General features: G+C 60.5%; 9 protein-coding genes across 9 annotated transcripts; 3 read left to right on the forward strand and 6 right to left on the reverse strand.

Annotated features, from left to right (window-relative positions):
* Window positions 1-835: 835 nt before the first annotated feature.
* PAN0_006d2995 (uncharacterized protein) lies at window positions 836-2,255 on the reverse strand (the record flags this gene model as incomplete). Its single annotated transcript, XM_014801637.1, has 3 exons — window positions 836-1,134; window positions 1,199-1,409; window positions 2,115-2,255. The coding sequence occupies 3 exons, from the start codon at window positions 2,253-2,255 to the stop codon at window positions 836-838; spliced, it is 651 nt and encodes a 216-aa protein (XP_014657123.1).
* Window positions 2,256-3,158: 903 nt separating this feature from the next.
* PAN0_006d2996 (uncharacterized protein) lies at window positions 3,159-5,283 on the reverse strand (the record flags this gene model as incomplete). The annotated part of the gene is made up of 4 exons (XM_014801638.1): window positions 3,159-4,388; window positions 4,594-4,733; window positions 4,837-4,903; window positions 5,155-5,283. 4 exons carry the CDS (start codon window positions 5,281-5,283, stop codon window positions 3,159-3,161), a joined length of 1,566 nt encoding a protein of 521 aa, XP_014657124.1.
* A 211-nt stretch (window positions 5,284-5,494) lies between these two features.
* PAN0_006c2997 (uncharacterized protein) lies at window positions 5,495-6,156 on the forward strand (the record flags this gene model as incomplete). Its single annotated transcript, XM_014801639.1, has 2 exons — window positions 5,495-5,687; window positions 5,759-6,156. The coding sequence occupies 2 exons, from the start codon at window positions 5,495-5,497 to the stop codon at window positions 6,154-6,156; spliced, it is 591 nt and encodes a 196-aa protein (XP_014657125.1).
* Window positions 6,157-6,294: 138 nt separating this feature from the next.
* Window positions 6,295-10,235, reverse strand: PAN0_006d2998 (rad51-associated protein brh2; the record flags this gene model as incomplete). Its single annotated transcript, XM_014801640.1, has 3 exons — window positions 6,295-9,437; window positions 9,494-9,863; window positions 9,990-10,235. The coding sequence occupies 3 exons, from the start codon at window positions 10,233-10,235 to the stop codon at window positions 6,295-6,297; spliced, it is 3,759 nt and encodes a 1,252-aa protein (XP_014657126.1).
* Window positions 10,236-11,847: 1,612 nt separating this feature from the next.
* On the forward strand, window positions 11,848-14,030 carry PAN0_006c2999 (L-glutamine D-fructose 6-phosphate amidotransferase; the record flags this gene model as incomplete). Its single annotated transcript, XM_014801641.1, has 2 exons — window positions 11,848-11,850; window positions 11,934-14,030. 2 exons carry the CDS (start codon window positions 11,848-11,850, stop codon window positions 14,028-14,030), a joined length of 2,100 nt encoding a protein of 699 aa, XP_014657127.1.
* A 268-nt stretch (window positions 14,031-14,298) lies between these two features.
* Window positions 14,299-15,831, reverse strand: PAN0_006d3000 (dihydrolipoamide branched chain transacylase E2; the record flags this gene model as incomplete). The annotated part of the gene is made up of 1 exon (XM_014801642.1): window positions 14,299-15,831. The coding sequence occupies one exon, from the start codon at window positions 15,829-15,831 to the stop codon at window positions 14,299-14,301; it is 1,533 nt and encodes a 510-aa protein (XP_014657128.1).
* Window positions 15,832-16,283: 452 nt separating this feature from the next.
* On the reverse strand, window positions 16,284-19,044 carry PAN0_006d3001 (CHL1 helicase; the record flags this gene model as incomplete). The annotated part of the gene is made up of 2 exons (XM_014801643.1): window positions 16,284-16,523; window positions 16,606-19,044. The coding sequence occupies 2 exons, from the start codon at window positions 19,042-19,044 to the stop codon at window positions 16,284-16,286; spliced, it is 2,679 nt and encodes an 892-aa protein (XP_014657129.1).
* A 644-nt stretch (window positions 19,045-19,688) lies between these two features.
* Window positions 19,689-21,977, reverse strand: PAN0_006d3002 (TPT-domain-containing protein; the record flags this gene model as incomplete). Its single annotated transcript, XM_014801644.1, has 4 exons — window positions 19,689-20,511; window positions 20,612-21,156; window positions 21,533-21,832; window positions 21,885-21,977. 4 exons carry the CDS (start codon window positions 21,975-21,977, stop codon window positions 19,689-19,691), a joined length of 1,761 nt encoding a protein of 586 aa, XP_014657130.1.
* A 537-nt stretch (window positions 21,978-22,514) lies between these two features.
* PAN0_006c3003 (phoX domain-containing protein) lies at window positions 22,515-26,525 on the forward strand (the record flags this gene model as incomplete). Its single annotated transcript, XM_014801645.1, has 1 exon — window positions 22,515-26,525. The coding sequence occupies one exon, from the start codon at window positions 22,515-22,517 to the stop codon at window positions 26,523-26,525; it is 4,011 nt and encodes a 1,336-aa protein (XP_014657131.1).
* Window positions 26,526-26,719: the final 194 nt, after the last annotated feature.

Raw genomic sequence — 26,719 nt, forward strand, 5'->3', positions numbered from 1 at the left:
GTTCTGTGCTTTCCCCTAGTGTGGGTCTGCGGGGGGAGTATCGAGGTGCACCCTGCACCTTTTCTCGCTGCGCATGCACAGAGCGGTGCCGGATGGTCGCCCCACCTCTCCTCTGGCCCTGCTCTAGACGCCTGGGCGGTTCGAGACGGCAGAAAAGGGAAACCCCTGGTTCAATCGACATTGGTTTGCTTTCAATCTGTTCATCTGTTGTGTATGTGGTGGGATGCGTGTGAGTGAGCCAGCCCGTCAGTGTAGCAACCACTGCTTCGGATCGTGACACGGACAGACTGAAAAAGAGAGATGGAGTGGGTATGAAAAGGCTCGCTGTCTACGATTGCCAAAGCGTTGCCGCCTTTGACAGCACAAACGGTAGCATTTGGCACCGTTTTCGACATCGACAAAAAAGTTGCTCGTCCCCAGTCGTTGTACAATTCGCCCTGGCCTGGTGGTTCCGTATGGAGGTTGGTGCGTTTCTGACGTCTGTTGGACAACGACAAGCGGGCAACAGCAAGCAGACACGCGTGCACGAAGGTGGGCTTGCGGCAAGCCGATCCAAGACGCATCTGGGTTCGCCTCCCCAAAGCGCCTAGACAGACTGCTGGCGTTGGACCGCTTTTGCACCTCCGCCGTCGGCACCGTCGATCCAAGAACGGTAAATTGCCGTGCATCGCAGCATCGCAGCTGTCGGCCGGTCGCAACTTTGGCGGAGGATTGCAGAGCTGGCGTCGCCATACGGCGGTCTTTTGGCGTTGGAATCGATTTGGCTCGGGAAGCAGTGTGCACGCTTGCTTTGGCTCGCCGTGCACTCGTCTTACGTTGAAATTTAGTCTGGCCATCATCGTCGCTGGATTTGCTTCCACACTGTCTGCGTCGACTTGCGCGGTTGCGATGTCTCAACCACTCGATCTGGCTCATCCTGGCTCTCGCTGTCTGCGCTCTTGCGTCGGCTCGTCTTGCGTGCGCACGTCTTGTCGTCGATGGCTTTGAACGGCTCGCTCTCGATGGATACGATCTCACTGCTTTTGGTCTCTTGGTCTAGCGCGGTTCTGAGTCTGCTCTTGCTCCCCGCCGCGCTATGCTGTCCTGACTGGGTGAAGTGTCCCTGCTGGCCTGGCTTGGACTCGGATGCTGTCGCTGGTCTTGGTCGTGCAGTCTTGCCGCCCGCGGCCACCGTCACACAAACAATTTTTATGCTGACCAGTCTTGCCGTTGCCGTCCTTTGCACTGGCTATCTTGTGGGTGCCATGTGGCATGCTCTTGCTGTCCTTGTCATGGCTCGGGCTGGCGTTGCTCACTTGCGCCGGCTGCTTTTCCTCATCTCGTTGCGCAGGCTGTTGTGACTTGGTCTCATTGTCTTGGTCTCGTCTTGCACTTACCTTCCTTTCGTGCTCACGCGCATTACTGTTGCTCTGTAGCACTCAAGCAGTCTCACGGCGTGCCTGCCACCGAGCCCCTGCATGCCTTGTTCTTGCGGCCTTAAGCGCGTCTGGCTGGCTGCATTTTCCCGCTCTCCTTGCTCGGGCTCTTGCCGTCGTTGCGCTCGCCATGGTTGCGCAGGCTATGGTTGTTCGCTGGCCTTCTTGGCTCTCACTGCATTCGCGCTGGGCGGTGTTGTCCTCGCTCGTCTTGCGGTCGTCTTGCTCTCGCTCGATTCGGTCTTCCACTAGTCTTGCGCTGGCTTTCTTGTTGCTGTTCTTGCTCTGGCTCGCGCTCCCAACGGCCACATGCCATCGAGCCCCTGGACGGTTCTTGCTCCCTGGGCGTCTTCATGCTCTTGACCGTCTTTGCGCTGGCTGGAGTTGCTTAGGCTGTCGTTGCTCACGCTGGCCTTGCCGTATCAGCCTAAACGTCAGTGGTCTCGTCGTCTTGCGCTTGCTATGTCTTTGACCTTACGGCTTTGCTGTCGCACTCGGGCGGTCCGGGCTCGAGCTGTCTTGCTGCTCTCGTCATGCTCTTGCCATCTTGCAATGTCTGAACCACTCTCGCTGGGTCTCGCTGGGTCTCGCTGGGTCTCGCTGGGTCTCGCTGGGTCTCGCTGGGTCTCGCTGGGTCTCGCTGGGTCTCGCTGGTTCTTGCTGTCTGGGCTCTTGCGTTGGAGTGGTCCTGCTGTTGACGCCTTTGGATGCCTCGTTGTCGACGCACTGGGCCTCACTGTCTTGTTGCACGTCTGGGCGCTCGCGCTCCCGGCGCTTTGCTGCCTTATTCTGGCCCTCGCAGCCTATGGTTGATGTGCACGTCTTGTTGCCGTAAACCATTCTTGCAGGAATACGTCTCGCTGGCCAAGCAGGCTGTCTCGTCCTTGCTATCTTTGCTCTTGCTCGTCTTGCTGTCGCGCAGCCTGTAGGCGAGCTGACTTGCCTTGCGCAGACTGCGGTTGCTCTCTGGCCCTCACTGTCTCAAACCGACTGCCTGTCGCTGCGCATTTTTTTTTTGTTTGCATTCGCGCCGGCCGTCATTGTGCTGATTGTCTGGACTCGCAATTGGCTTTGCTATTGCTCTGGAGGGCTCAAGCAGTCTTAGAGCGTGCGTTGCATCGAACCCTGGACGTATGTTTGTCGATCTCCTTGCGCTTCCGCTCTTCTTACTGTCGGCTGCCATGCTGTGGGTCGTCCTGCTCTTACCCGTCTTCGCACTGGCTCTCGTCGCACAGCCTATCTTTGCGCTGCTTTCTGACTCTTTCCCCGATCGAAGCCGCGCAGTGCTTTCTCTTGCTCTCTCCAGCAGGCGCGCTGTTTCGAACTGTCCTTGCTCCGCCGCTTGACCTTGCTTGACAGACGAAACGAGCACGATGTGGCAGACACACTATACCTATTGGCTGCAGGAGGTTTCTTTATGCCATGGCCTAAGGAGGGTCAAGCAGTGTACCATGCCAACGCGGCAGTCTGCTCCGGGACGGACCGGAACAGATGCGTGCTTTGTTGATGTGCATGGTCGAAGGTCTAACCACTTCCAACACTTTCATCAGCGCGTCCTCCTCGCTACAGCGTACGCCGCGTCTCGGTACGATACGAACTTCGAGACAGCGAGCGAGCTCTTGTGGCCTAGCGTTCGTATTGTCCTGCACACGGGATGACGAGGCTTCTTTGCCGCTCTCACACTGTCGTTGATTCGGCAAGCAAGACGCGCAATTTCATACTCTCTTTGCAGTGCATTGGTGTCTACATACGACGCATAGGCGACTCTGTGTGCTGGGGAGGAGCGCTTGTCCTTGCGAGCGAGGCGCGGTTCTGTCTCGGCACCATCGTGGGCGGCTTGAGCGAAGCAATCACGACAGGCAGCGCACGTTTGTGACCGGGAGTCGACGAGAAATCCAGCTGCGCACGCGGACCTCCCACACTCATCGACCTGACATGAGCCTGCGGTCTCGCCGGCGATACCGCAGGCTGGTGTGTGGAAAGCCGGCTCAGACTCGCCCTGGTCTGGCGTGGCACAATAGCGGGGGGCGCAGTGGAGGCGACCGACGTGGAGAGCGATGCGCGTTTGTGTCCCGGTGTGCGCGAAAAGTCGACTTCGCTCCTCACCCTTTCTCCGGCTGTAGATGGTCTAGCCTGGCCGGGTTGGTTTTGGCGAGCGAGGGCGGCCTTGTTGAGACGCGGGGCGATGGTGGGTGTGCGCAGGGACGAGGGGGTGGGGACGGTGCGTTTGGGCATGCCCGACGCGGGAGCGGGGGTCTTGGTGGGACTCGGCGTGCGGGTGGGTAGGGGTATTCCCATGCGCAGTGCAGCTGCACGGCTCAAGCGCGGCTCGATCGTGGGCTTGCTCGATACGCTCGATGGAACGGCACGCGCCTTGAAGCCGGGCTGCGATGCTCGACTCACCGAGGTTGCGCGTGTAGATGCAGAGCTGGACGTGCCTGCCTCACTACTTCCCGAGCCGATCGCAGGGAAGAGTAGGGCACGTTGCATCTGCGCTACATCTCGTGTGGGCGAAGCGTAGATTGGTCCGAACTTCTTCAGACTCGAGGCGTACTGGGTGAGAAAGACCTTGCAGGCGTCGTCGTTGGACGTGAGCGCGAGAACGAGCACGGTGAACGGAGCAGCGGTGAATCCGGGTGCCCATCGGACGAGCGCGGCTGCTTCACCGAGCGTGGCAATCTCGTGTGCGAGCAGCGCGCGCAGCATGGCATCGTCATCCGGCAGCGTAATGCGCAGCATGGTGTGCTCCACCAGCGAAAAGGCACCCACGAGTGCGTCGAGCACCGCCGAGGTGGATGCAGCTGCGTCTTCGAGCAACGCCACTGTGACGATGTTTTGCGCCATGGCGTACAGAGATGGTGGGTTCGAGACAACCTCGCCCAGCCTGCCAGATCTCAGCTTCAAACCCGCCTCAGCGAGCAGCGATGAGAGAGTGACAACACGAGGGGCGCTGCTTGACTCGAGCGCTGGCAGCTGGACCCTGGTGTGCAGGGTCCAAATGCACAACAACACGCGCCAAAACACACGAGACCAGGGCACTTGGCCACAGTCAAATCTGGCGACGCGTCGAAAAAAAGGGCGAGACGCATGCACGATGCACCTCGGCGTGCAGCGGTGCGCTTTCTCCACACGAAGCGGAGACCGCCGGCGAGCCCGAGCAACAACCCAACCACGCTACCGGCCGAACAAAGGGGCTCGCTCTCCAGATCAAAGGGGCTTGCTTGACGCTAGCTGCTCTACGCTTGCCTTTGTACGGAATTGAGACGACAGCGAGGTTGGCCTGGAAAACAGCCTTGCCTACGGTATTACGGTACAGATCTGTAGTCAAGTCGACGTTGCGCCCATAGACTAGTGTCAAGTTCGGACGATCGCGGTCTCCAGCGTCGTGTGTGCGTTGCGTGCCCGTGTCGCGTCAGCTAACTTACTCTGCGCTCAGTTGCAGCGACGAGCATCCGCCACACGCTTGGGTGAACGATGAGGATGCAAGCCTGCGCGGCAAGAAAAAGTGTCGGATACGAAAAGCAAGTGGGGTGGGCTTCAGCTTCAAACTCGTTGTTCGGCAGGTGGCCCACCAAGAGGCAAAGCATGCGTTGACGCCCACATGTTCACACGAAGCAAGATCAACAAGCGATTCATTTCAGCCGCTGTGGTTGGGCAGTGACGCGCGATCGTCACGCGTAGCTTTGAATCCACGCACTCTGGCACTAAGAGGCGTTCAGAGCGGCAGATCAACACTCACGCCGATGGATCGCTCTTGGCAAGTAGCAAACTGGACTTCATTGTTCGAACAGTTGAGCAGGACAGTGCAGCGCATTGCGGACGAAATGAAGCCTGTACCTGCAAAGCTGTGACTGCACAGTGGGGCCATGATTGGGTGTGCATGAGAATGTGGTGGGTTTTTTGCCGACCAGGGAGCTGGTCATCCCGAGCTCGACTGACACCTCCCACTTCGGTGTGTGCATACATCCTTACCACTTCCATCCTCTCTCCTCTCTCTCCGACTCCCCTTTTCCCTCCTCGCTTCGTTTCCAAGCTTTCTTTTTTCTTTGCGGTTGGCACTGTTCGAGTGAAGTGTCAAGATGCTGTTGCTCGTGTTGGTGGTTGTGTCGCTGTTGGGGGTATCGGCTTTGCCCGTCGACACGCTGCAGCCGCAGGTCTACTCGCCCGTGCAGCTGTCGCAGTACTGCAATGCGGCGGATAACTACTGCTTCTACGTCGACCAGATCCATCCCGGCACCGTCCGTGCCTCGCCCTATACCGCCACAGACGAACGTAAGTAGCCCAACCCCCAACCCTTCCCTGCCGAGGCTGAGATGATTGACGAGTACTTTGTTGGGTTGTAGAGGGGCAGTTCTTGCTTCGACGCGATGCATACATGCAACGTCCCTACCGAGTCTGCTTTGGCGGATGCTGCATCCTGTTCGACTTTACCACGCAGCCGGGGTGCGTGCATATGCGATATGTCGCGCGCAAGCATGCCGAGCCTGGTCATTTGTTGGCGAGATTCGCAAATGAGCCGCAACAAGTGCTCGGTCCAAGAAGCTTTATGCAAAAGCACCTTGTTGCTTGTCCTCAAGATGGAATGCCCGTGCCATACGCTATTATTGCGGCTAGAGGCGGGAATGCGACCATCCCGCACGAAGACGAACGCAAGCTTCAAATCGATCCAGTCCAGGAGGGCAAGCAGAACACCAAGCCCGATTATTTCGACGACGTGACGGTTCAGCTTATCAACACCTGATTCCTTCCCCCCACCGCTCCTCTCACCTCTGCAATTTTCATGCCTTTACCCTCCTCCCCCACACACTCGCACACAAACACTACGAGCGATCAGGACTGTGCTTTCATGCAGAAGAAATGAGGCAATGTTGAGCAACGACTATCGCACAGGGCGCCACTTGGTGTCGCGGCGCGTGGCGAGAAACACGTCGGCGGCCTCGTCGGGCTTGCGCCATGCTGTTTTGGACGTCGGCACCAGATTCGTCACCCAGAAGCGGCGACCTTCCTGCAGCTCGTCGCCGAGCTGCGCCGCGTCCCATACCGTGAGCTGGACGGTGCGTGCGTGCGCGTTGCGTTTCTTCGCTGCCGCACCCGCATTCGTGGCGGGCGGCGCGGGTAGCTCTGGCAGCCTGGCATCGCGGAAGCGCACCACGCGGAAGCCGCGCACCTTGCGCGGCGGACACAGCCGGTCCAGGTGTGCGTCCAGGCGTGCCGCACCGGCGTCTTCGGCCACCAGCGCTGCCTTGGCCATACTGTGCAGCCACGGCACCGTGCCCGCGTGCCCAGACTGGACGACGAGCTCCTTGACCGCCTGGGCCGGGTTCGCGCGCGACTGGAGCTGGTCGAACAGCGTGGCTGCCGTCGCCTCCAATCGACCCGACGGATCCTCTGGCAGCGTGGGAAGGAAGGCGTCGCTCGCAAGATCTCCGATCGCCTCGACGAGATCGTACAACCGCCGTTGCTCCGACTCGAGCTGGAGCTCAAGCCGTGCCATGGCATCTTCGCGCCTCTGCTTCCACGCCTCGAGCTGCTCGGCCTCCTCCTGCTCTCCGCGCGGCGCAGTTGACCGATCCGTCGTCCGCTCTGCATCCACGTACGCAAGCGGAAATACCTTGGTGATGACGACATCCATCAGAGACACCACACCGCCTTCCGGAGTCAAGCTGCGAAGGCCCGCAAAGAATGGCTGCGGCGCAAATCCGAGCCGCGCATCCCAGCTCGCCAGCGAAGTAGCATTGCCGCTGAGCACGAGCGTCGACAAGTGGTAAGCGGCCAGTACCTCGTTGCCCTCTCCCTGCGCATCCAGCGTTGCGCCCATCACGGCGAGCTTGTGCCCCACGCGCAGCCGGCCGCGCTGGCATGCTTGTGCCAGCACACTGTCCACCTGCGCCTGGATGCGGTACCAGCCATCGGAAAGCTCAAGGATGGTCTCCTTGCGCACCACCACCTGTCCCGACCGGTCCTGCACCTCGGTCTCTTCTTCGAGGATCTTGGCTACGAGCAGCACCATCGGACGCGATGGCGACGAGTCGTGCTCCTGGATCCGCTTGAGACACGATCGCTGCGCACGATGCACCTCGCGCTCGTACCGGTACAGCAGCTGGCAGATAAGCTCGTGCCAGCTCCATCGCTCGTGTGCGCAGCTGGGGTCCAGTCGCACCATGGCAGCAAGCTTCCACAGAATCAGCGTCCAATGATTCTGCACCCACGGCAGCTTCGCACCGGTACAGCCTCGAGCAACGAGCTCGTCAAGAGCGTCCTGCTGCTGGAGTAATGATCCATCAGGACCCTCGAAAGCGTACTGCGCTGCGCGCGACGCGTCGTTCAAGATGACGATGATCTCGTCCGGAACGCCTCTGGCGATCAGCTGCATGGACGAGAATTGCTCCGGCCGCCCGACGTCGGCCAGACGCAGTCGAGGCACACCGGACTGCAATCGAAAGACAGACACTGCGTCCGAATGGACAGGACTGACAGGCCGTGTGCTGCGCGTCGCGGGATACTGGCGAGCGGACGTAAAGGTGGACGTCGAGGCGCCGACCTTGCCGTAGTCCAGCTTTCTGACCGGCGAAGATGCATCTGCGAGCTCTTCGGCTTTTGGCCGTTTGCCGGCCTTGAAAGGCGTCACGAACTTGGGAACGGGCCTCTTGCGGCTCGAGCTAGCGCTCATGCCGACGCGAGGAAGCACGCCGAGCGAAACCTTTTTGGTCGGCTGTGGCGTTGTGAAGCGCGCGAGCGAGGACGAGCCCGGCATATGCATGGGAGTGCCTGGAGCCTGACTGCCGACAAGGCTCGCACTTCTGAATTGCTGCGGCGTGGCAATCGCCGGGCGTTCGATCTGACGGCTCGACGTCATGGCCGCTGTCCCGGTGGTCTGCGATGGACCTGGTGCGCTTTTGAGCGTTGATGGGATTCCTAGACTCTCGACTGCGGGCACATTTTGCCTGGATGGAACCTCCTGCATCGGCGTCCTCGCAGCAAGTTGAGCTGCCCTCGCTGGCGGCGCCCGCGACGAAGACTGTTGCGACTGCGACGGTTGCGACAGCGCCTGTGATGTTCTCGGCGGCGGAAGCAGGTCCTGACTCTCCTCGAGATCGTGAAGAAGCTTACGCGCGACTTCGAGAGCCTTTTCGCTCAGCTCGACCTTTTTGCCGTGGCCCGTCTTGAAGCCGGCAAACGATGCTTCGAAGCACGACGTCGTCTGCCCGGCTTCAGCTTCCGATGGCTCGGGGAAGAACGGGTCGTCCTCGAGAGCACCGTGAATTCGCCCGGCTGCAGTCTGGGATGCTTTGCTCTGAGAAGGACGAGTTGGCGAGGGAGGAGCGTGCATGCTTCTGATCTGGCTGGGCTCGCCAACTTGTGGGAGGCTGACATGTCTCCGCACGGGCGGGCTGAGTTCGATATCGCCAAAAACGTCTGCTTCGATCCCATCGAAAAGGCTGTCGTGATCCAAGAGAATGTCGGTGGAAATGGCCATGGTTGTGGCGGCAATCTCCATCACTGCATCGTGATTCGGTGGCAGCGAGGCACCTTCAGACTGTTCCGCTGTACTGTCGGTAGCCTGGGCCAGGGCTACAATGTCTGTCTTCCGATCCTGCTCCACTTCCGCACTTTGCAGTTCTGGTGCGGCAGTGTTGACCTCGACAGCGGTCTCGGCCGGCGCAACGTCTGAATGCAGAACTGCGTCAGACGCAGCTGTCCCTACACCATTGCTCTGCTGCGAGCAAGCTTGTGCGGTCTCGACGCCGATTCCGGCCTGCTGCAAAGGCAGTATGCCATTCTGAGAGGCAGCGGCGCAGCTTATCGGCTCCAGAATCTCCGCGGGCGCAGCAGGCTGGTGCTCGGCCAAAGTCTGTGAAGCTGGGGCGTCCGACTGCTCGGGGACAGATGCGTCGTCTGCGTTCGAGTCGCGGTGGTTGTGATCCAGGATACCTTCCTCGCTGATGGTGTGAAGCTCCTCTAGCAAGGATTGCTGGGTGGCGGCCATCTCGTCTTCCAAGGTGGGAGCGATCTGGGCTGTCGCTAGACCGTTGAGCAAAGACATGTTGCCGTATCCAACGCGACCACCCTTTCGTCACGGATGGAAGATCGGATTCCTGGACCGTGAGGTTGTAGTCGGCAGGCAGGAGCAAGGATCAAGAGCGCTGAAGCTTGCCCTGTCCAGACTGGCTCGGCATTTTGTTGGGTGTTGGGGGTGGGTGCGTTTGCGCTTGTCGATGGCGGCGAGCCTGCAGAGCTGACGTGTTGAGCTTCAGTGCATCGGAAGGGCCGAAGATGAAGATGGCAAGGAAGAGTAGCGCCCTTGGATGTGTCATTTGGCTCTTCACGCAGCTGCGGAGCGACCCGAAGAAGAGCGGGCGGGTCCAACACTTTTTGGCTGCGGTGCGGCGCGCCCGACTCGCCTCGCGACACGTCTGCGTCGGAAAGCCTCCACACGGCAGCGGCACCCTACGTCGCGCGCGGGCTCGCTCTGCCAAGAGTCCAACACGAATCGCGCGATCGGGAAGGATGGTGACCCCGATCTGCTGCCGATGATCTCAACGACTGCATACGTCTGCTGGATGGAGCACTGACTGAAGAGTGTTCTGGCCGACTCTGCTGCGACACGGCTTGCTCGCCACCTGCGCTGTTGAATGGCATCGAGAAGGTGCACTTGGTGATGAGTGGACGGCCGGCGGTTGCTCGCATGCATTTGGAAAGGCCACGGATATTTTTCGCCTGAAGTTGTTTAAAATTCAAGGTCAGCTGGTGCTGTGGTAGCAGGCGAACATCTGGCGGCCTGGCATGAGGCGAATCGGCGAGCAGACCATTGTCATTCATTCGACGCTGAGGAGGGTCGCCAAGCCGTGCTTGATACAGGACGCCAGCTGCATCGAGTGGGGCGGCCAAGCACGCTTGCGTTTCTGTAGAAGAAGGGGATTCGGGCAAGTGGCTTCTCCGCTCGGATCTTGCGAATTCTCAGCCGGAGATTCGGAGACGTAGACATCTCATAATATCCTGCAGTAGAATACGGTACTGCCTCAGCCTTGGCGAGTCGTTGCAAGCCGCTCAGCCATTCTACAGTACAGCATGGAGGGCGCGGGAAGCAACTACGAGAAGCGGCACTGCCGAGTCGGAAAAGGGCCGGCTAGGGTACATACACGGGAAGGGGCGTGTGCACAGCCCGGGAGTCGGAGTCCCTAGGCCCATAAAAGCTTGAAGAGCGTCTCTGCGCCCTTGCGCTCTGAAAGCCAGAGCTTGGATGAAGCGAACCGAAAAAGCAACGAACGGCCTGACTTGGCTGGCCTAGGCGGAGGTAAGCCGGCGCCGCCGAAGCTGCGCAGGTGCCATATCGATCCATGCGGTAATTGCACAGCGGAGGAAAGCAGCAGCGCTACGCCGCATGTGCACATTCACCGGCGAAAAAAAAGGTCGAGAGAAAGTGTTGATCTTTCGAATCGCCAAGAGAGAGAGGGAGAGGAGACCTGAGGAAGAGCGGGATGATCTGCGTGGCAGCCTGGCAGAACGCGCGGGCGACTCGGCGAGGCAGTTGGCCAGTGCGATTTGGGAGGCGGTTTGACTGGAATCCAACACCGGATCGGCAGGCGAGGGGCGAGCGTGTGTGCGTGTGCGTGCGCGTTGTGTTGTTCTCGATGGCCAGGCACGTCGCCCCTGTTTGAATTCGGAGTCTTTTTTGGCGGCGGCTGCTGCTGCTGCTGCTGCTGCTGCTGTCAACGCAGATCGCGGTGGGGTGCGGTGGAAATTTTGGAATTTTGCGAGGGAAGATGTGATCTGTTGCGTGGGTTCGGTCGGTCGGTGCTTGGATCTTGGATGCACGAATGCACGATTTCGCTCTGCCCTTTCGACTCGGGCCGCGGCGCAGCCAATCCGCCGCCCATGCTTGGCTCGAGCCCCTTTTTTTCCCCTCCCTGTCGCCAACACACACACCAGCTAAGCGTTGGTGCTCCGTGCAGCCGCCAGCAGCCAGCAGAGCGAGCACAGCCAGCCAGCCAGCCGCGAAATGCGAAAGCACAGCTGTCAGTCTGAAAATCCCACTCAACGCACGTCCGGCGCACCTCGCCCATCGCCTCAGCCTCAGCCTGGCCTGAGCCTGGCCCTGGCCGTTGGCGCGTCAGACCGGCTGTTGTTGCGCTTGGCCTTGCTGCGTCGCCCCTTTAAACTCCCCGTATCGCTACGTCGACATTCCACCGCCGTCTCCGCTCGCTTCGTCCCCTCCCTCACACCATCGTCACACACACACACACACACACACTCTCTCTCTCTCTCTCTCTCTCTCTCTTTCCTAGCGTCGACCATCGTCTGCCGTCCTGCTGCTTAGCATTGCCTAGAGACGCAGAAAAGTCGAGAGCTTGCCCTCGGTCTCGTTTTCGTTCACTCCTTTCAACCCTTCGGTGCTGCGCATCGGAACTCTTCCCATACACTCGTCGCAACAATGGTAAGCATAATGTCCGCGTGTTCGTTCGTTAGCTTGTCAGGCAGCTGTACTGACAATCCCTCTCCGCCTTCTGCTCCTCAAAGTGCGGCATTTTCGCCTATATCAACCACTTGGTGGAGAAAGACCGCAAGCAGGTCATCGACATCCTCGTCACCGGTCTCGCTCGTCTCGAGTACAGAGGCTACGACAGTGCCGGTATCGCTATTGACGGCGACACGGAGAAGGACACGCTCATCTTCAAGCAGGTCGGCAAGGTCGCCGCCCTCCGCAAGCACATCGATGAGTCGCACATCGACCTCCACAAGGTCTCCATCTCCCAGATGGGCATGGCCCACACCCGCTGGGCCACCCACGGTCAGCCAAGCCCCATCAACTGCCACCCGCACAGGTCCGATCCCACCAACGAATTCACCGTCGTCCACAACGGCATCATCACCAACTTCCGCGAGCTCCGCATGGTCCTCGAGAAGCGCGGCTTCAAGTTTGAGAGCGACACCGACACAGAGGCCGTAGCCATCCTCTGCAAGTACCTCTACGACTCGGCACAGGGCCGCAAGCCCGACTTTACCTCGCTCATCAAGTCCGTCCTCAAGGAACTCGAGGGCGCCTTCTCCTTTGTCTTCAAGTCCGTACACTTCCCCGGCGAGGTCGTCATCGCACGTCGCGGTTCGCCCCTCTTGATCGGTGTCAAGACCGAGAAGAAGCTCAAGGTCGACTTTGTCGACGTCGAGCTCGGCGGCGCCGTCGAGGAGAGCGGTTTCGGCGACGCCGGCCTCCTCGCCCCTCCCGGCGGCGACCCCTCGGGCCCCGGCTCCCTCTCGGTGCCCAACGCCAACAACAAGCTACTCCGCTCCCAGTCCCGCGCCTTCCTCTCCGAGGACGGCCTGCCCCAGCCCATCGAGTACTTTATCGCCTCGGACGCCTCGGCCGTCGTCGAGCACACCAAGCGCGTCCTCTACCTCGAGGACGACGACGTGGCCCACATCGCCGAGGGCGAGCTCCACATCCACCGCCTCCGCAGGAACGACGGCCTCAGCTCCATGCGCTCCATCGAGACGCTCGAGATGGAGCTGGCAGAGATCATGAAGGGCTCCTTCGACCACTTTATGCAGAAGGAGATCTACGAGCAGCCCGAGTCCGTCGTCAACACCATGCGTGGCCGCGTCGACTTTGACAAGCGCCAGGTCAAGCTCGGCGGACTCACCGCCTTCCTCAACACCATCCGCCGCTGCCGCAGAATCGTCATGACCGCCTGCGGCACCTCGTACCACTCGTGCCTCGCCACCCGGGCCATCTTTGAAGAGCTCACCGAAATCCCCGTCTCGGTCGAGCTCGCCTCGGACTTCCTCGACCGCAAGACGCCCATCTTCCGTGACGACGTCTGCGTCTTTGTCTCGCAGTCCGGCGAGACCGCCGACACCATCCTCGCGCTCCGATACTGCCTCGAGCGCGGCGCCCTCTGTCTCGGCGTCGTCAACACCGTCGGCTCCACCATGTCGCGCGAGACCCACTGCGGTATCCACATCAACGCCGGCCCCGAGATCGGCGTCGCCTCCACCAAGGCCTACACGTCGCAGTACATTGCTCTCATCATGATGGCCGTCCAGCTGTGCGAGGACAGGATCTCGATGACCGAGCGCAGGAACGCCATCATCGACGGCCTCCACGCCCTCCCCGCCCAGATCAAGAGCATCCTCGCACAGGACAAGGCGCTCCAGGCGCTCGCCCACAACACGCTCGCCAAGGAGCGCTCGCTGCTCATCATGGGCCGAGGCTACCAGCACGCCACCTGCCTCGAGGGTGCGCTCAAGATCAAGGAGGTCTGCTACATGCACTCGGAGGGCATCCTCGCCGGCGAGCTCAAGCACGGCCCGCTCGCGCTCATCGACGAGTCGATGCCCGTCATCCTCATTATGACCAAGGACTCGCTCTACCCCAAGGTGCAGACCGCCCTCATGCAGGTCACCGCTCGCAAGGGCCAGCCCATCATCATCTGCAACGACGACGACCAGGACATCAAGGAGGGCATGAAGACCATCCGCGTGCCCCGCACCGTCGACTGCCTCCAGGGTCTCTTGACCGTCGTGCCGCTCCAGCTGCTTTCCTACCACCTGGCCACGGCTGCCGGCGTCGACGTCGACTTCCCGCGCAACCTTGCCAAGTCTGTCACCGTCGAGTAAACCTTCCGCGCCCGCCGTCCGCCGCCCCCAGATCTCGAGTTTTCCAAGACACGCCCCTTTTGTAAATCATAGCTGCTGTTGCACCGCTCAATCCAAGCAGGCCCCCCAAATCTTTCCAAATCTTGCCAAATCTCCCGATCCGATGCATCTCTTCCCGATGCAAGTGGACGCTTTGTCTCTTGGTCACTCGATTCTGTTGGAGGGAAGACATGCATGCGATTGAAGTTGATTGATTCTAAGGAGATGCATTGTGAGCTTTCAGGGGCGATCAGGCCAAGAGGCCGAGCCAGAGGGAGGGGTTTTCGACGAGTTGTTTCCAGCGGTTGACGAGGCGCGCGAGGTCGGCACCCTCGACGACCCTATGGTCGCCAGTGAAGGAGACGGACATGATGAGGCGTCGGACGATCTTGTCGGGGTCGTTGCACTTGAGCGAAGGGATTTCGGATGCAAAGCGCGGGAGGATTCTGCTTCTTCCGAGGGCGCCGATGGCGAGTTGGCCCGTCGGAGGCAAGAGGGGATGTGTGTATGTTCCGCCGCCTACGGCTCCGACGTTGCTGAGAGTGATGGTGCCTGTCGGCTTCAAATCTGCGGGTGTCAGCCCCTTTGGTGAGGCGGCGACGTTCTGCAGACGCGTGATGAATCCCGAAAGATCGTAGATCGACTTGGTCTGGACGTCGGTGATGCAGGGCGTGAGCAGACCGACCTTGCTGGTGAGAGCGATCGAGACATCGTGGGATGACCGACGCACGAGTTTCTGGTCGGCATTGAGGATGCTTCGGAACATAGGATGGTCGTTGAGCGCCAGACTCATCGCCTTGACCAGCAGAGGAAGCAGCGTGAGCTTGGTGTAGGACGCTTCGCCGGCTTGGGTGTAGCGCTCGGGAATCGAGGCCGAAAGCATCTTGCGGACAGAGTCCAGCTCGGTCACGTCGATCTCGTCAGAGTAGGCAAAGTGCGGCGTGGAAAGCGTGGCGGTCATGGCCTTGAACATGGCCCTCTGCACGGGTGTCAGGTCGATCACCTCGGTCGTACCTTCCACCGGAGTCGAAGCGCTCGGGGTAGGACTGGAGGAAGAGGGGGTAGGTTGTGCGGGCTGGGAACCTCGTTGAACAAAGTTGAGCACGTCTTCTTTGGTGATCCTTCCATCACGACCCGTGCCCTGCACCTGGCTGAGGTCAACATTGTGTTCGCGAGACACCCTGCGCACCGCGGGCGTAGCGAGCACTTCTCTCGCGCCACCAGCTGGGCCTGCACCCGAGTGCTTGTGTTCGGCCGAAACAAAGCCCTCCATCTCAACGCCGCCAAACTCGGACTCTTTCGACACGCCCGTGATCTCCACCTGCCCCTTCTCCACCTCCTTCTCCGCCGACTCGCCGTCGGACTGCATCTCGATCTCGCACAGAGCATGACCGACCTTGGCCACATCGCCTTCCTTGTGCATGAGCCGCTTGATGGTCCCAGCGTATCGGGAGGTGATTTCGACCGAGGCTTTGTCCGACTGAACCTCGCAGATCGGGTCGAACTCCTGCACCACCGCGCCCGGCTGGACGAACCACTTGATGATCTCGCACTCGGTGATGCCCTCGCCCACATCGGCGAGCAGGTACGGCTTGACCTCCGTTGCGAGTCGTCGCGGTGTGGTGGCAAAGCTGCGCAGCGTCGTAGAGGTGCTCCCCACCACGATGGGCGTTGCGAGCGTCGAGGATTGCACGTAGGTGCGTGCAAGCAGCGGTGCCGATCGACCACCGCGAGCGGCGGCAGCCAGACGAAGCGTTCGACGCAGTGCAGTACGTGTAAGCATGATTGCGATGCTGTACCAGTCAAAAGCTTCGAAGGACGAGAGCTGGATGTGATGGAGGGAAGGTTTGGTGAGGATGGATGCGTTGATGCCAAGTGTGGGGTCCCCACCAAACCCTCCCCCCCCGCGAGCTGTTGGCGCCGGAACAGCAATTTTTGGTCGGTTTTGACGGACTGTCCGCGCACACACGCGTGACGCAGAACATGCCCGCGCACAAGGCCGAAAGGGCAAGTCGGCGATGACGCGCCCACCGCTTTCGGCCAAAAAAAAACCAGCTGCGCCCGAATCCTTCGGCTTTGCGCCCCCTGCACCCCGCACAACCTGGCGACTTTCCCGGCGAATTGCCGCGCGATTCCTTGTTAGCACTTCACAAATCGGCACACCTTGACTCCTGGTCGAAGCTCATACTGACACCGTGTCGCTGCGCGTGTGATTGAAAGTCCATTGCGTGCTGCCTACGATGCTGGCGTCTTTCGATGCTTGAAGAACGCAGCGGTCTGTTTGATGAGTCCGCCAAACCGGTCGGCGACGCTGACCTCTTTGCGGATCCACCCGGGCAGGCGCTGCTTGATCTCGGGCCGGGCGTAGCGCCGATCGAGCAGGATGAGCGCCGCATAGTCGTTCTGGTGGCGCACGGCGCGGCCGATCGACTGGTTGACAGCTTTCATGCACAGATTCGTGTACAGCTCGTGGCCCTGCATCCCCCCAGCAGCCAAAGGTAAGACGCGGTGTTAGCTTGCGGTTGTCTGTGTCAAGGGGGTGAGGTGGGCTACTTACGGGGTCGACGGTGTTGGTGGCGTGCGGATGCTGCTTGGCAAGCTCGCGCACGTACTTCATGCGTTCGGCCAGCTCGGGACTGTGCATGTTGGCGAAGGGCATGCCCACCATGACGACGGCACGCGCCAGGTCGTCGGAAAAGTTGATGCCCTCCGAGAGCTTGGCGCCGACGACGGCGAACATGATCGCGCCTCCGGCGCTGCCCGCGTCGCGAATCGCAGCCGTGTAGTCGTGCAGCACGCCGTCCACCTCCATGGTCGTCTTAGGTTCGGAAAAGATCTTCTTCTTGGCACCCAGGCGCTTGTGCAGCTCGCCCGAGCCGGCGTCCTTCCAGCGCGCCATGATGCGGTCGAGAAAGGCATAGCTCGGGACAAAGACCACCATCCCGGCGGGGACAACGTTGCACAGGTTGATGAGCGTGCGTCCCAGCTCGTCGATCAGCTCGGCGTTGTCGCGCGAGTCGAACTTGAACTCGAACGGCAAACCCTTGGGGCTGGAGCCCAGCACGCTCACCATGAGTTTGCTCGAAGGGATCACGTGGCCGCACGAGAACTCGACCAGCTTGTCGCGCGGTAGGAAGGGAAGGAGCTGCTGACGGAAGTCCGAGAGGGGCTCCATGGTGCCGCCGGCTAGAATCACGGATCGAGCCTCTTCTACGACCGACTTGAATGCATGCGACGGATTGAGCAGCTGGTACTTGGCGCGCACGTACGGCTCGCCGGCGTCGTCCACGCGCGAAAGAACCACGCGGCCATCCTCGGATCGGTGCGCGAGCGAGAGGATAAACGACTCGATCGCATGCATGCTCGAGATGGCACTTTGACTCGAAGGCTCCTTGTCGACCTGGCTGGGTTTCGGCGTTTTTTGCGGAGGTCGACGAGCGCTTCCAGCAGCATTGGCGACGGACTCGGTTGCCGCACGGTTGGCATGCTTGTCTGCGTATCCGCTGATCTTGCGTGCGATCTGCGTCTCTTTGAGCCACGTCTCGAGCGTGACGAGGTTGATCTGATCCAAGCTGCCAGCCAGACCGCGCACGAGCTCGGCCGCCGACATGACCACCTCGGCCTCGCCCTTTTTCGCGGCGTGCTGCGAGAAGAACGTCGACATGGCCGCGAGCAGCTTGCGCACCTTGCGCAGGTTGGCCTCGTTGGAGCCCTTGAGGCGCAGCGCAAAGCGGTCGAGGTAGGCGTCGATCTGGCGTGCGGCTTGGGCGATCTGGCGCGAGTCGATGCTGACCGAGTGCGTGCCGAGGATGGTGTCGATGAGGTTGTGCGCCTCGTCGATGAGAACCACGCAGCCCTCGAGACTGATGCCGAGTGCCTGGCGCGCGTCTTTCTGCAGCAGCAGGTTGTACGGCAGCGTGACGAGTTCGGCCTGCTTGGCGCTGGTGCGCGCCGCAAAGTACGGGCACGTCTTGGTGTCGCGGCCCAGCTGAACGAGGTCTTCGATGTCGCCCACCTGCGCCATGGCCGCGTCGCGGAATTCGAGGATCTGCGCACGCCCCGCCAGATCGAACGACGGCAGCGCTGCGCATTTGCCTTTTTTCGCTTTCATCAGCTCGAGGCATCGCTCGTTCATCGCCTCGGTGCCCTTGCGTCGCGCGATGTGCTGGACGGAATCGTTGATGCACATCTGCTTGCGACTTCCGAGCGCGATCGTCCGCACGGGCAGATCGGCCGGGTTGAGAACGTCCACCTCACCGAACGAGGTTTTTTTCAGCTCGGCGACGAACTGCGATAGCTGCGAATGGGTGCGGCTGGCGTAGATGACGCGTGGAAGCGTCTCGGGTTCTTCGTCGTCGTCCTGGCCGCGGTGGTGCGTCTGCTCGTACTGCTGCATGAGCGCGCGCACCGCCGGCGAAAGGTTGTCTTCTTGCTGGACCGACGATTCGGACAGGGCTGTGCGCGTGTATGTGGCCAACCGCAGCGCCCTTGCACCCTTCTCGCCCTCGTCTTGGTCGATGAGCAGGTCGTCGTCCGAGTCTTGTTCTCGGTCTGCATGGTTGCGGGTTTCGGGGATGGATCCGTCCAGACGCCGCCGTTTGAGCGCCGACTGCCGGGCGCGCGCCGCCGCAATACGTTCTTGAAGTTCGAGCTCGTGCGACTCGTGCGCCTTGCGCTTGCGGTCCTGAGCGTGCTGCACCACCCAATCTGGCTCGTCGTCCGAACCGCGTGCGCTAAGGCCGTGGGTGCCTCGCCTGGCGTTCTGCCGGAGCCAGGTGAACGCAGCACAGATAAGCGACAGCGACTTGCCCGTGCCGGTCGGACTTTCGAACAGACCCACTTTCCCGTCCTCGATGGTGGAGAAGACCTGGCGCATCAGGTCGAGCTGGATCGAGTAGGCTTGCGGGTATGGGAAGGAGAAGTCGCGCGATGCGAGGGTGGGATCGGATGTGGCACCGGGAACAGGCAGCTTGAGCCCGCTGTTGAGGTCGACCATGGTACCATTGCGGACGGCGTGGGGGCCCAGATGTAAGGCTACAGAGTGGATGAAGGCGGCATCCAGCGCCGAGACAAGGCTAAGAGGAGGCAAGAAAGGAAAAAAGGGTTCGCTCCTCCACGCTCGCGGTGTTGTTCTCGGGCAGAGCCGACGCGTAAAGTGGCTCAGCCATCGCGGGTCGAATTTCTTCGCGCTGAAAAAAATGCGCCCTAACAGTGCTCGAATTTTGGCTCCGATGCTCCCGGCTGTCAAGCTTCTTCTCACCTTCTGCACGGACGATGCTCGCAGCCGACAGACATTCAGGGGTTGTTGGGGGATCGAATCAAGCGAGAAAGAAGAGTTTCAAAGTACAGCAGAGCGGAGTCTATCCTTGGACAAGGGGAATACAAGACATGGCAGCAGGCAGAGCGCATGCAGCAGGCATGTTTAGGCGGCGGTGAGAGGGGGCGGGAGCTGGAGGAAAAAGTAGCAACGAGCCGGCCGATGGACGGTGGGAGTGACATTGTCATGGTGTGAGCATGAGACCTAGGGGGGATGGGGGGGTTGTGCAGAAACGTAGAGACAGTTGAAGAGGAGGGTTTGCGACATCTATGAAGCACGTTGAGGCGCGCGCCGTGCCCAAAGGGCGAGGGCGACGGCGAAAATTAGCCCTTGTGCGTCTTGAAGGCGACAAGACCGGCGAGGGCGATGCCGTAGCCGACAAACTGGAGACCAGTGACGGTGTCGCCGAGGAGGAGCATGGAGCCGAGGATGAGGAGGATGTCCTTGATGACACCCGCGAGCGTGAGGGTCAAGGAGCTAGCGGCGCCGATGAGGAAGACAGCGGCGATGTTGAGGCCAAAGGCGACGCCAGCGTTGGTGAAGAGGACGAAAGGGCCGAGGTTGGAGATCTGGAAGAAAGGCAGAAGACCCTCGGTGAAGGGAAGCACGCAGGCGTTGATGGCGGCGCAGACGGGCGCAAAGTAGTAGAGCGAGACGAGGGGGTCCATCTTGAGACCCTGGAGGAGCACCTGGATCATGACGAGACGCGACGACTCGAATGCGATGGCGAGCACCTGGCAGATGAAGCCGGACATGGCAAAGTCGCCCTGGCCGTAAGAGGCGAGTGCGACACCAAAGGAGATGCAGCCGACGATCATGGTGAGGGAGCCAGAGAGCTGCTTGAGGCCGAAAGCGAACGAGATGAGCAGGACGGCGACGGGGGTGAAGGCCTTGAGCATCTGGATGAAGCTGACGCCGAGGGTGAGGTAGGCCATGTTGCTGAAGATGAGAGAGCAGGAGAAGAGGGCGCCGATGGGGAGGATGTTCTTGACCCAGCGTTCGTTGGTCATCTCGACGTTGGCGAGGCCGTCGAGAAGGTGGGTGTATCGTGCGAGCAGCCTTGTCCCGACAGTGGCAAATGCCATGTGGAAGGTTGTGAGGAAGACGGGGAAGGGGAAGTTGAGCTGGTTGGGGTCGAGGACGAACCTGTCGGCAAAGCGAAGAGCAAAGAACATGAAGCAAAAAGCAAAGGGTGGTCAGAAAGAGGCGGTTGTGAAGATGGCATGTGTGTGTGGGGGGTACTCACTTGTTGTAGACGATGACGCTACTGGAGAGAGCGATCCAGAGGACGATGATGACGGCGGGGTGGATCTTCTTCTTGTCGTTCTTGGGCGCGCCACCGGGGAGGATGCCGCCGGTGGGCTGTGCGCCCATACCGCTGTGGCCGGGGGTACCCACGGAGGGGGTGCGGTGTCCGGTGATGGGGTCGTGGCCGGCCTTCTCGTCGATCGAGAGGCTCTGCATGGGGAGCGCGGTGTGATCCTTGGACATGGTTGCGGAGGTGCTTTGAGGGGTCGTGGTGTTGACGATGGTGGTGGTGGAGAGGAAGATGGATGGCGAGGTGATGGAGGAAGGGGATGGTGAAGCGTGCGTGCGTGCGCAATGAGAATAATGCGTGGGCGCGGGCGAGAATGTTCGTGCGTGCGTTGGTTTGGTTGCGTTCGATGCGGTTTGGCTGATGGAGCCGCTGTTGCTCTGTGGATTACGTTGGTCGCGACTCCATTGCTCGTCGCCTTGCCCGACAGCAGAGGATCGCCGAGCGCAAAACGCGCCAGACATGCAGCCGCCAACCTGCAAAAATGCAATTTCAGCTGCCCGCGTCACTCCGGCTGCATGCGCTGCGCACTGGAACCGTCCAAAAATTTCCCTTCCTTCGTGCATGACCGAGGCAGGTTTTTCTCTTTTTTTTTTTCTTTTTTTTTTGGTTTTTCCCGCACCCGACCCCACTCACGATCGATTTGCAGGCGAGATGAGGATTCACATTTTCTCGAAAATCGAACCCGCCCTGAAATTCAGCACTGCCCATCAGCGAACTGTCGAGTCTTGCCTACAGTAGGTCGAGAGATGCGATGCCCACGTTGATATTTGGCTGGCCCGTCGGTAACTTTCAGTAGCCAAAAAAAGCAAGGGCCCCGAGCGTGTTGGCTGCACGCCGCACGCCACACACTGCCGCTTCGCCCGCCCGCTTCTCAGCATGTCGGCTTCGCTGCGGAGCTCCGTGGCCGACAGCATTTTCCAACGGCTTGACCGCCGAGGCTGAGAATGAATCGACTTCCGATGTTCTGATGCCATCCCCTGCCTCGCCAGCAGCAAGCGCTTCACGAACGTGCACATGCACATCCCACACCCACGCCGAGCGCATCCGCCACAGCGAGCGCTGCTCCGAGCGGCATGCCGACGCCCCATCCTCGCCCGAGCCGGATCGACGGGCTGCAGCTGCGCCTGCACCCTGCTTCCCTCCTGTCCTCTCTTGACCCGGTCCGAAACGTCCCGCGCCAGTGGCGTTCGTCCCAGCCTACAGTGGCCACAGTGGCCCCCCTTGGCTCTCCCCAGATAAGGCAATGCGAGCGATGCAGCGCCGCTGTGTGCTTCGCACGTCGATCAGCGGCCATGTGCGGCTCCTTCGGCAACGGGAGACGCGCTGTCGCCGGCAGATGAATTCGCACGAGAGACTAGATCACTGCATGCGACCGACAGCTCTTATCATCCGTCAACGCCGGGTCGAATCCCGCCGGTCCGCCGAACGCGTTTTTTGAATCGATGTTAGCCTCCGTCGACGCACATGTGAGCCTGTCGGCCGGTCGACACGCGTCGAATCGCTGCGTAACGCGTGTGCTGTTCAGAGCTCAGGGGCGGCTGCCCGTTCCAGAAAATCGCAGCCTAAAATCGTTGGAGTCCAACACGCGCCGCTCGCCTAGCCTTGTCCAACGCTTGGACCTCGGACCTTGGACCCTGTCGCTTCCACGCATTGACGAGTGACACCTTGCGCCAACACCATCGTCGTCACGCACGTCGGTGGCTACTCGACTCCCTCACCTGCGCCTTTCGGCTCAACAGGGCACTCGCAAGCATGCTTCCTGCCTCGCCCTGATCTCAGCTCGAGCGCATCCTCCTGTCGCTGGCCTCCATCGCGCGGCTGATTGACAAGAATGTCCTCGTCGCCCTCCATCGTCGCTCTCGTGGCGCTGCTGCTGCCGCCATTGCTCCTCAGCGCAGCTCTGCGCCTCCACTGGTCCAGCTTTCTGTGGGTGACTCCTCTCCTCCTATTCATCTGGTCCCTTCTCCTCGTCGTCGCATATCTCTTTGCTTGCCACGTCGCCAACGTCAAGTCTGCCAGCTCTTCTCATCCTGCCAACGACCAACTCCGCTCGTTGCCACGACTGGCCTTTCTCACACAAGCTGCTTGGTCGGCGCAGCGCACTCGCTTGAAATGGGCTCGCGATCCCCACTCCGCCGCTTCCGGCCTTCACACGAGCCACGACACCTCTTCGCTCTCCTACGCACTCGACGACGTCATCCAACTCATCCTTCGCGACTTTGTCTGCAAGTGGCATACGCCTCTCGCCTCCGGCTCCGAACACCCTTCTATCAACGATTCTGCACCCGAGTTCCCTGAGGCTGTCAAAGATACCCTCCAAGACGCACTGCACAGCCTCGCATCCCTCGCTTCCCGCATCGACCATGCCGATCTCGTCGTTCGCAAACTCATGCCCCGCATCACCGCCCACATCCACTCCTACCGTAAAGCAGAGATCGACTTCCGCGGCGCTTCCGGACAAACCCATCTGGCAAACTTTGGGAGCGACCAGTCCGACCTGTTCCTCGCCCGCAAATTCGAAGATGGTCACCTACACCCGGCCGTCGGCGACATGAGCAGTCCGCATACAAAGCCATCAGAGCAAGCCTACCTCAGAGCCATCTCGGCTCGCATGATCCGCGCCGTCATGCCGTATCCAGAAAGCGAGAGTCCCTCGGTGCACATCCTCGTCCGTGAGGTGGTCAGCTGCACCGTCCTTTTCGCTGTCATCGAGTCCATTTGCGATCCCGACTTTTGGAACAACCTGCTTGAGCAGAAGGCAGGCGCCGTCATTCACGAGAAGATCCTGGTCGGAAAGCTGCGTGAAGCCCTGGATAAGCAGGATGCCACCTCGGCCTCGCAACCCGGTCGATCGCGTTCCGTGCCCTTTGTCGATATCGATGCCAAAACCCTGCTGCCCTGGACCCAAGATGCCAAGAAGCCCGACCAAAAGTCCTTCGACGCCTTCCTCAAGTCCATCAAAAGCGCTTCCTCTCTTCTCGAAGTTCGCAGGACCAAGAACGACATCGCCGTTCAGATTCGCAAGACAAAGTTCAACCTAGAGCGCGCCTCCGATGACTCCCGCGATGCCTCTCGCGCCAAACTCCAATCCTACCTCCACCGACTCGACACTGCGCATTCCGTAGCGGAGCAAAGAATCGCGCAGCTCAGCGTGCACAAGGGCGTTCCAAACGTCTCGTCCAAAGCTTCCGCCGGTGCAGACCCCAACGCCTCTCGAGTCAAGCTTCACGACGTGCTTTCTAATCCTTCCAGCCTCTCCATCTTCATGGAGTTCATGGATCGTCGCAAGAGGTCCATCTTGGTCCAGTTCTGGATGCTCGTCGAGTCCTTCAAGAACCCACTCGAAGACTCGGACGCCGACCCGCTCGCAGAGAGGGAACAGCTCAACGCCGCTGCCAGGGCTGACCCGCCATCTCAAGCCGCCGTGCAGACGTTGAAGGAAGATCTCCGCATGTTCGACTCGGTCTACTACTCTTCGCCCGCCATCAAGGTTTCGCAACAGTACATCGACAGTGCACGCCAGTTCTTGAACGCCAACGACGATGCTCCCATCACCGCCCTGCACGTCTGGCGCGTCAGGCGCGATGTCCTACGCGCACAGAAGCAGGTCTACCAAGAGATCGAGGACGAGGACTGGCCTAGCTTCCGCGAGGGTAACTTGTTCATCAAGGCGGCTCAGGACCTCAATCCCAACCCGCACCTCGCTGCTGGCCTCGCATCCAGCGTCGGTTCCCTCTCTGCAGAACCGCAGCCTCGCCTTCACAGTCATGCGGCCGCCTCAACAGAAGTAGCACAACGACCCGTCATCCGCCCGTCAAAGCCAAGCTTTGAGCATGCTGATCTGTTCGGCACAGATACCCCCATCGGACCGGAAGCAAAACACTCGGACCTTTTCGGCGACTCGCTCGGCGGAAGCAGGTCCAAGGCGAGTGCCAAGTCCGACAACCTCGACATCCTCATTGGAGGAAGGACGCAGCACGTGGGTCCGGACGGAAGGACCCCGCTCTTTCGTGAGGACCCGCTCTTCGACGAAGCCGACGAAGCACACGACGACCAACTGGCCGAGGATCATCGCGGCGACAGCAGCTCTGACTTCATCCATGTCGAAAAGATCGACGAACTTCAGACCGTGCTGCAGAGCATCATCGACGATGACCTCAGCAAAAGCGGCAACCGCCAGCCATTTGCATCTCTCGGCCCGAGTGCTGCCAAAACGGCCAGGTTCGCCATCGACGCCGAGCTTTCCAATGGCTCCGACACCAACAGTCCTCATCGAAAGGCGGGTGATGCAGGTAATGCAACAACGCTGGCCGCAGAGAACAAGGCCCGAAATGAGGACGCATCCCCGCACGGTGCGCTCACCAGCATCGGTAACCTGCCACAAGAGGTGCGAAGGCTCGACATGCATCTCGAAAAGCTCGAAGCACAAGCAGAGATCCTGGATGCCCTCGCCCGAAAAGCAGAGCTGACTGGAGCTCGACCCAGCGAAATGCGCCTGCTGGCACAGTCGGTCCAAGCGGTACGCCGCGAAGCGCGCGACACTCGCTGGCAACGCAACCAGCTCGAACAGCAACTGGCTGCGAGCCAGCTCATTCCCGGCCACACCAAGATCTCGATCCAGGACACGATGATCTCGACCGACGACGAGGGCAAGGAATTTGCCGTCTACCTGATTGAGATTGGCATCACCGAGCCCGGGGCGGGTAGGTCGAAAGGTGCAACGAAGAGCGCTGATGGTAGCCCCACGGCGCGCGGCTGGATCGTTGGGAGGAGGTACTCGGAGTTCTGGTCTCTGCACCAGTCGCTCAAGGAGCGTTTCGCAGAAGTGCGCGCGCTCGAATCCGACTTTCCCGGCAAGCGCCTGGTCGGCCTCGTTCACGCGCCATTCGTAGACGCAAGGAAGGCGGCGCTCGAGAGGTACTTGCAGGCTCTCGTCAGGCTCAAGGTGGCATGCGAAAGCGAGGAGCTCAGACACTTTCTCTCGCAGACGCCTTCGACTCCGATCTCCAGTCTCGACACGCGCGTTGCTGAGGATGGCGGTCACGTAACTCCGCCGCAACCCAATTCGACGAGCGCAACGCCAGGCAGGAAACCTCCGGCAGGTGGCGGACTTGTCAAGACGCTCTTCAAGGGCATGACGGGCGTTGCAGAGGGTCTCGATGACCTCATTGGGATCGGTCCATCGATGCTGGATGTTGTGGTGCAACGACTGTCGACGCAGGTGCAAAATAAGTCGGGCAACTCGCTCGTGCAGGGTATCGCGGACATTGACATGGTCTCGCAGGCGATGGACAAGAATGCTACGCCCGCCGAGCTGCGCGAGGCCGCCGGTGCAGGCACCACTTACTGGACCGAGCCCATCTGCGATCTCTTCACCGAGGTCTTCGAGCTGCACGAGAAGAACAACTGGCTGCGACGCCAGGCGATTGTCATCCTCCTTCAGCAGCTATTTGGCTCGACCGTGGAACGCAAGATTCGCGAGACGTTCATCACGGCACTGGCGCCTCCATCGCTAACGAACTACGTCGCGACGTTCAAGGCGAGCCTGTGGCCCAAGGGGGTGCTCAAGCAACCCACGCCCCCCAGGACTGCGGCCGAGAAGGACGCGCTGAGGGAAAACGCAAATAGCAAACTCGCAAGCCTCATTCCCGAACTCGCGGCCAACTTTGTCGGTCGTGAAAACGCACGAAAGGGTACCAGGCGCGTCTTTTCGGCGCTCCAGAACAAGAGGCTCAACAAGCATCTCGTCTACAGCCTGTTCGATATCGTTGTCGACGAATTGCTCGCTGCAGCAGACGCGCCATCAGCAGCAGGTACGGCTCCCGCCACATCGGCAGCCTAGCTTCTCGTCATTGCAACGGAATTATTGATCGCAGATTCGATGCCGTCCGAATCCATTTGTGCGATGCCTGATGGTTGTGCCAAGCTTTCACGACCGCTTTCCGCTCGCCTGGGTAGGACTGGACAGCGCTGTAAAGCTCTCGCAGCTCTGTGACCCAGTCGTATCAGCGATGAGACAGATGAACAAAAAAAAAG

The sequence above is a fragment of the Moesziomyces antarcticus genome, assembly GCF_000747765.1.
Source record: "Moesziomyces antarcticus DNA, scaffold: scaffold_v10006, strain JCM 10317, whole genome shotgun sequence".
NCBI classification, from domain to species: Eukaryota; Fungi; Basidiomycota; class Ustilaginomycetes; order Ustilaginales; family Ustilaginaceae; genus Moesziomyces; species Moesziomyces antarcticus.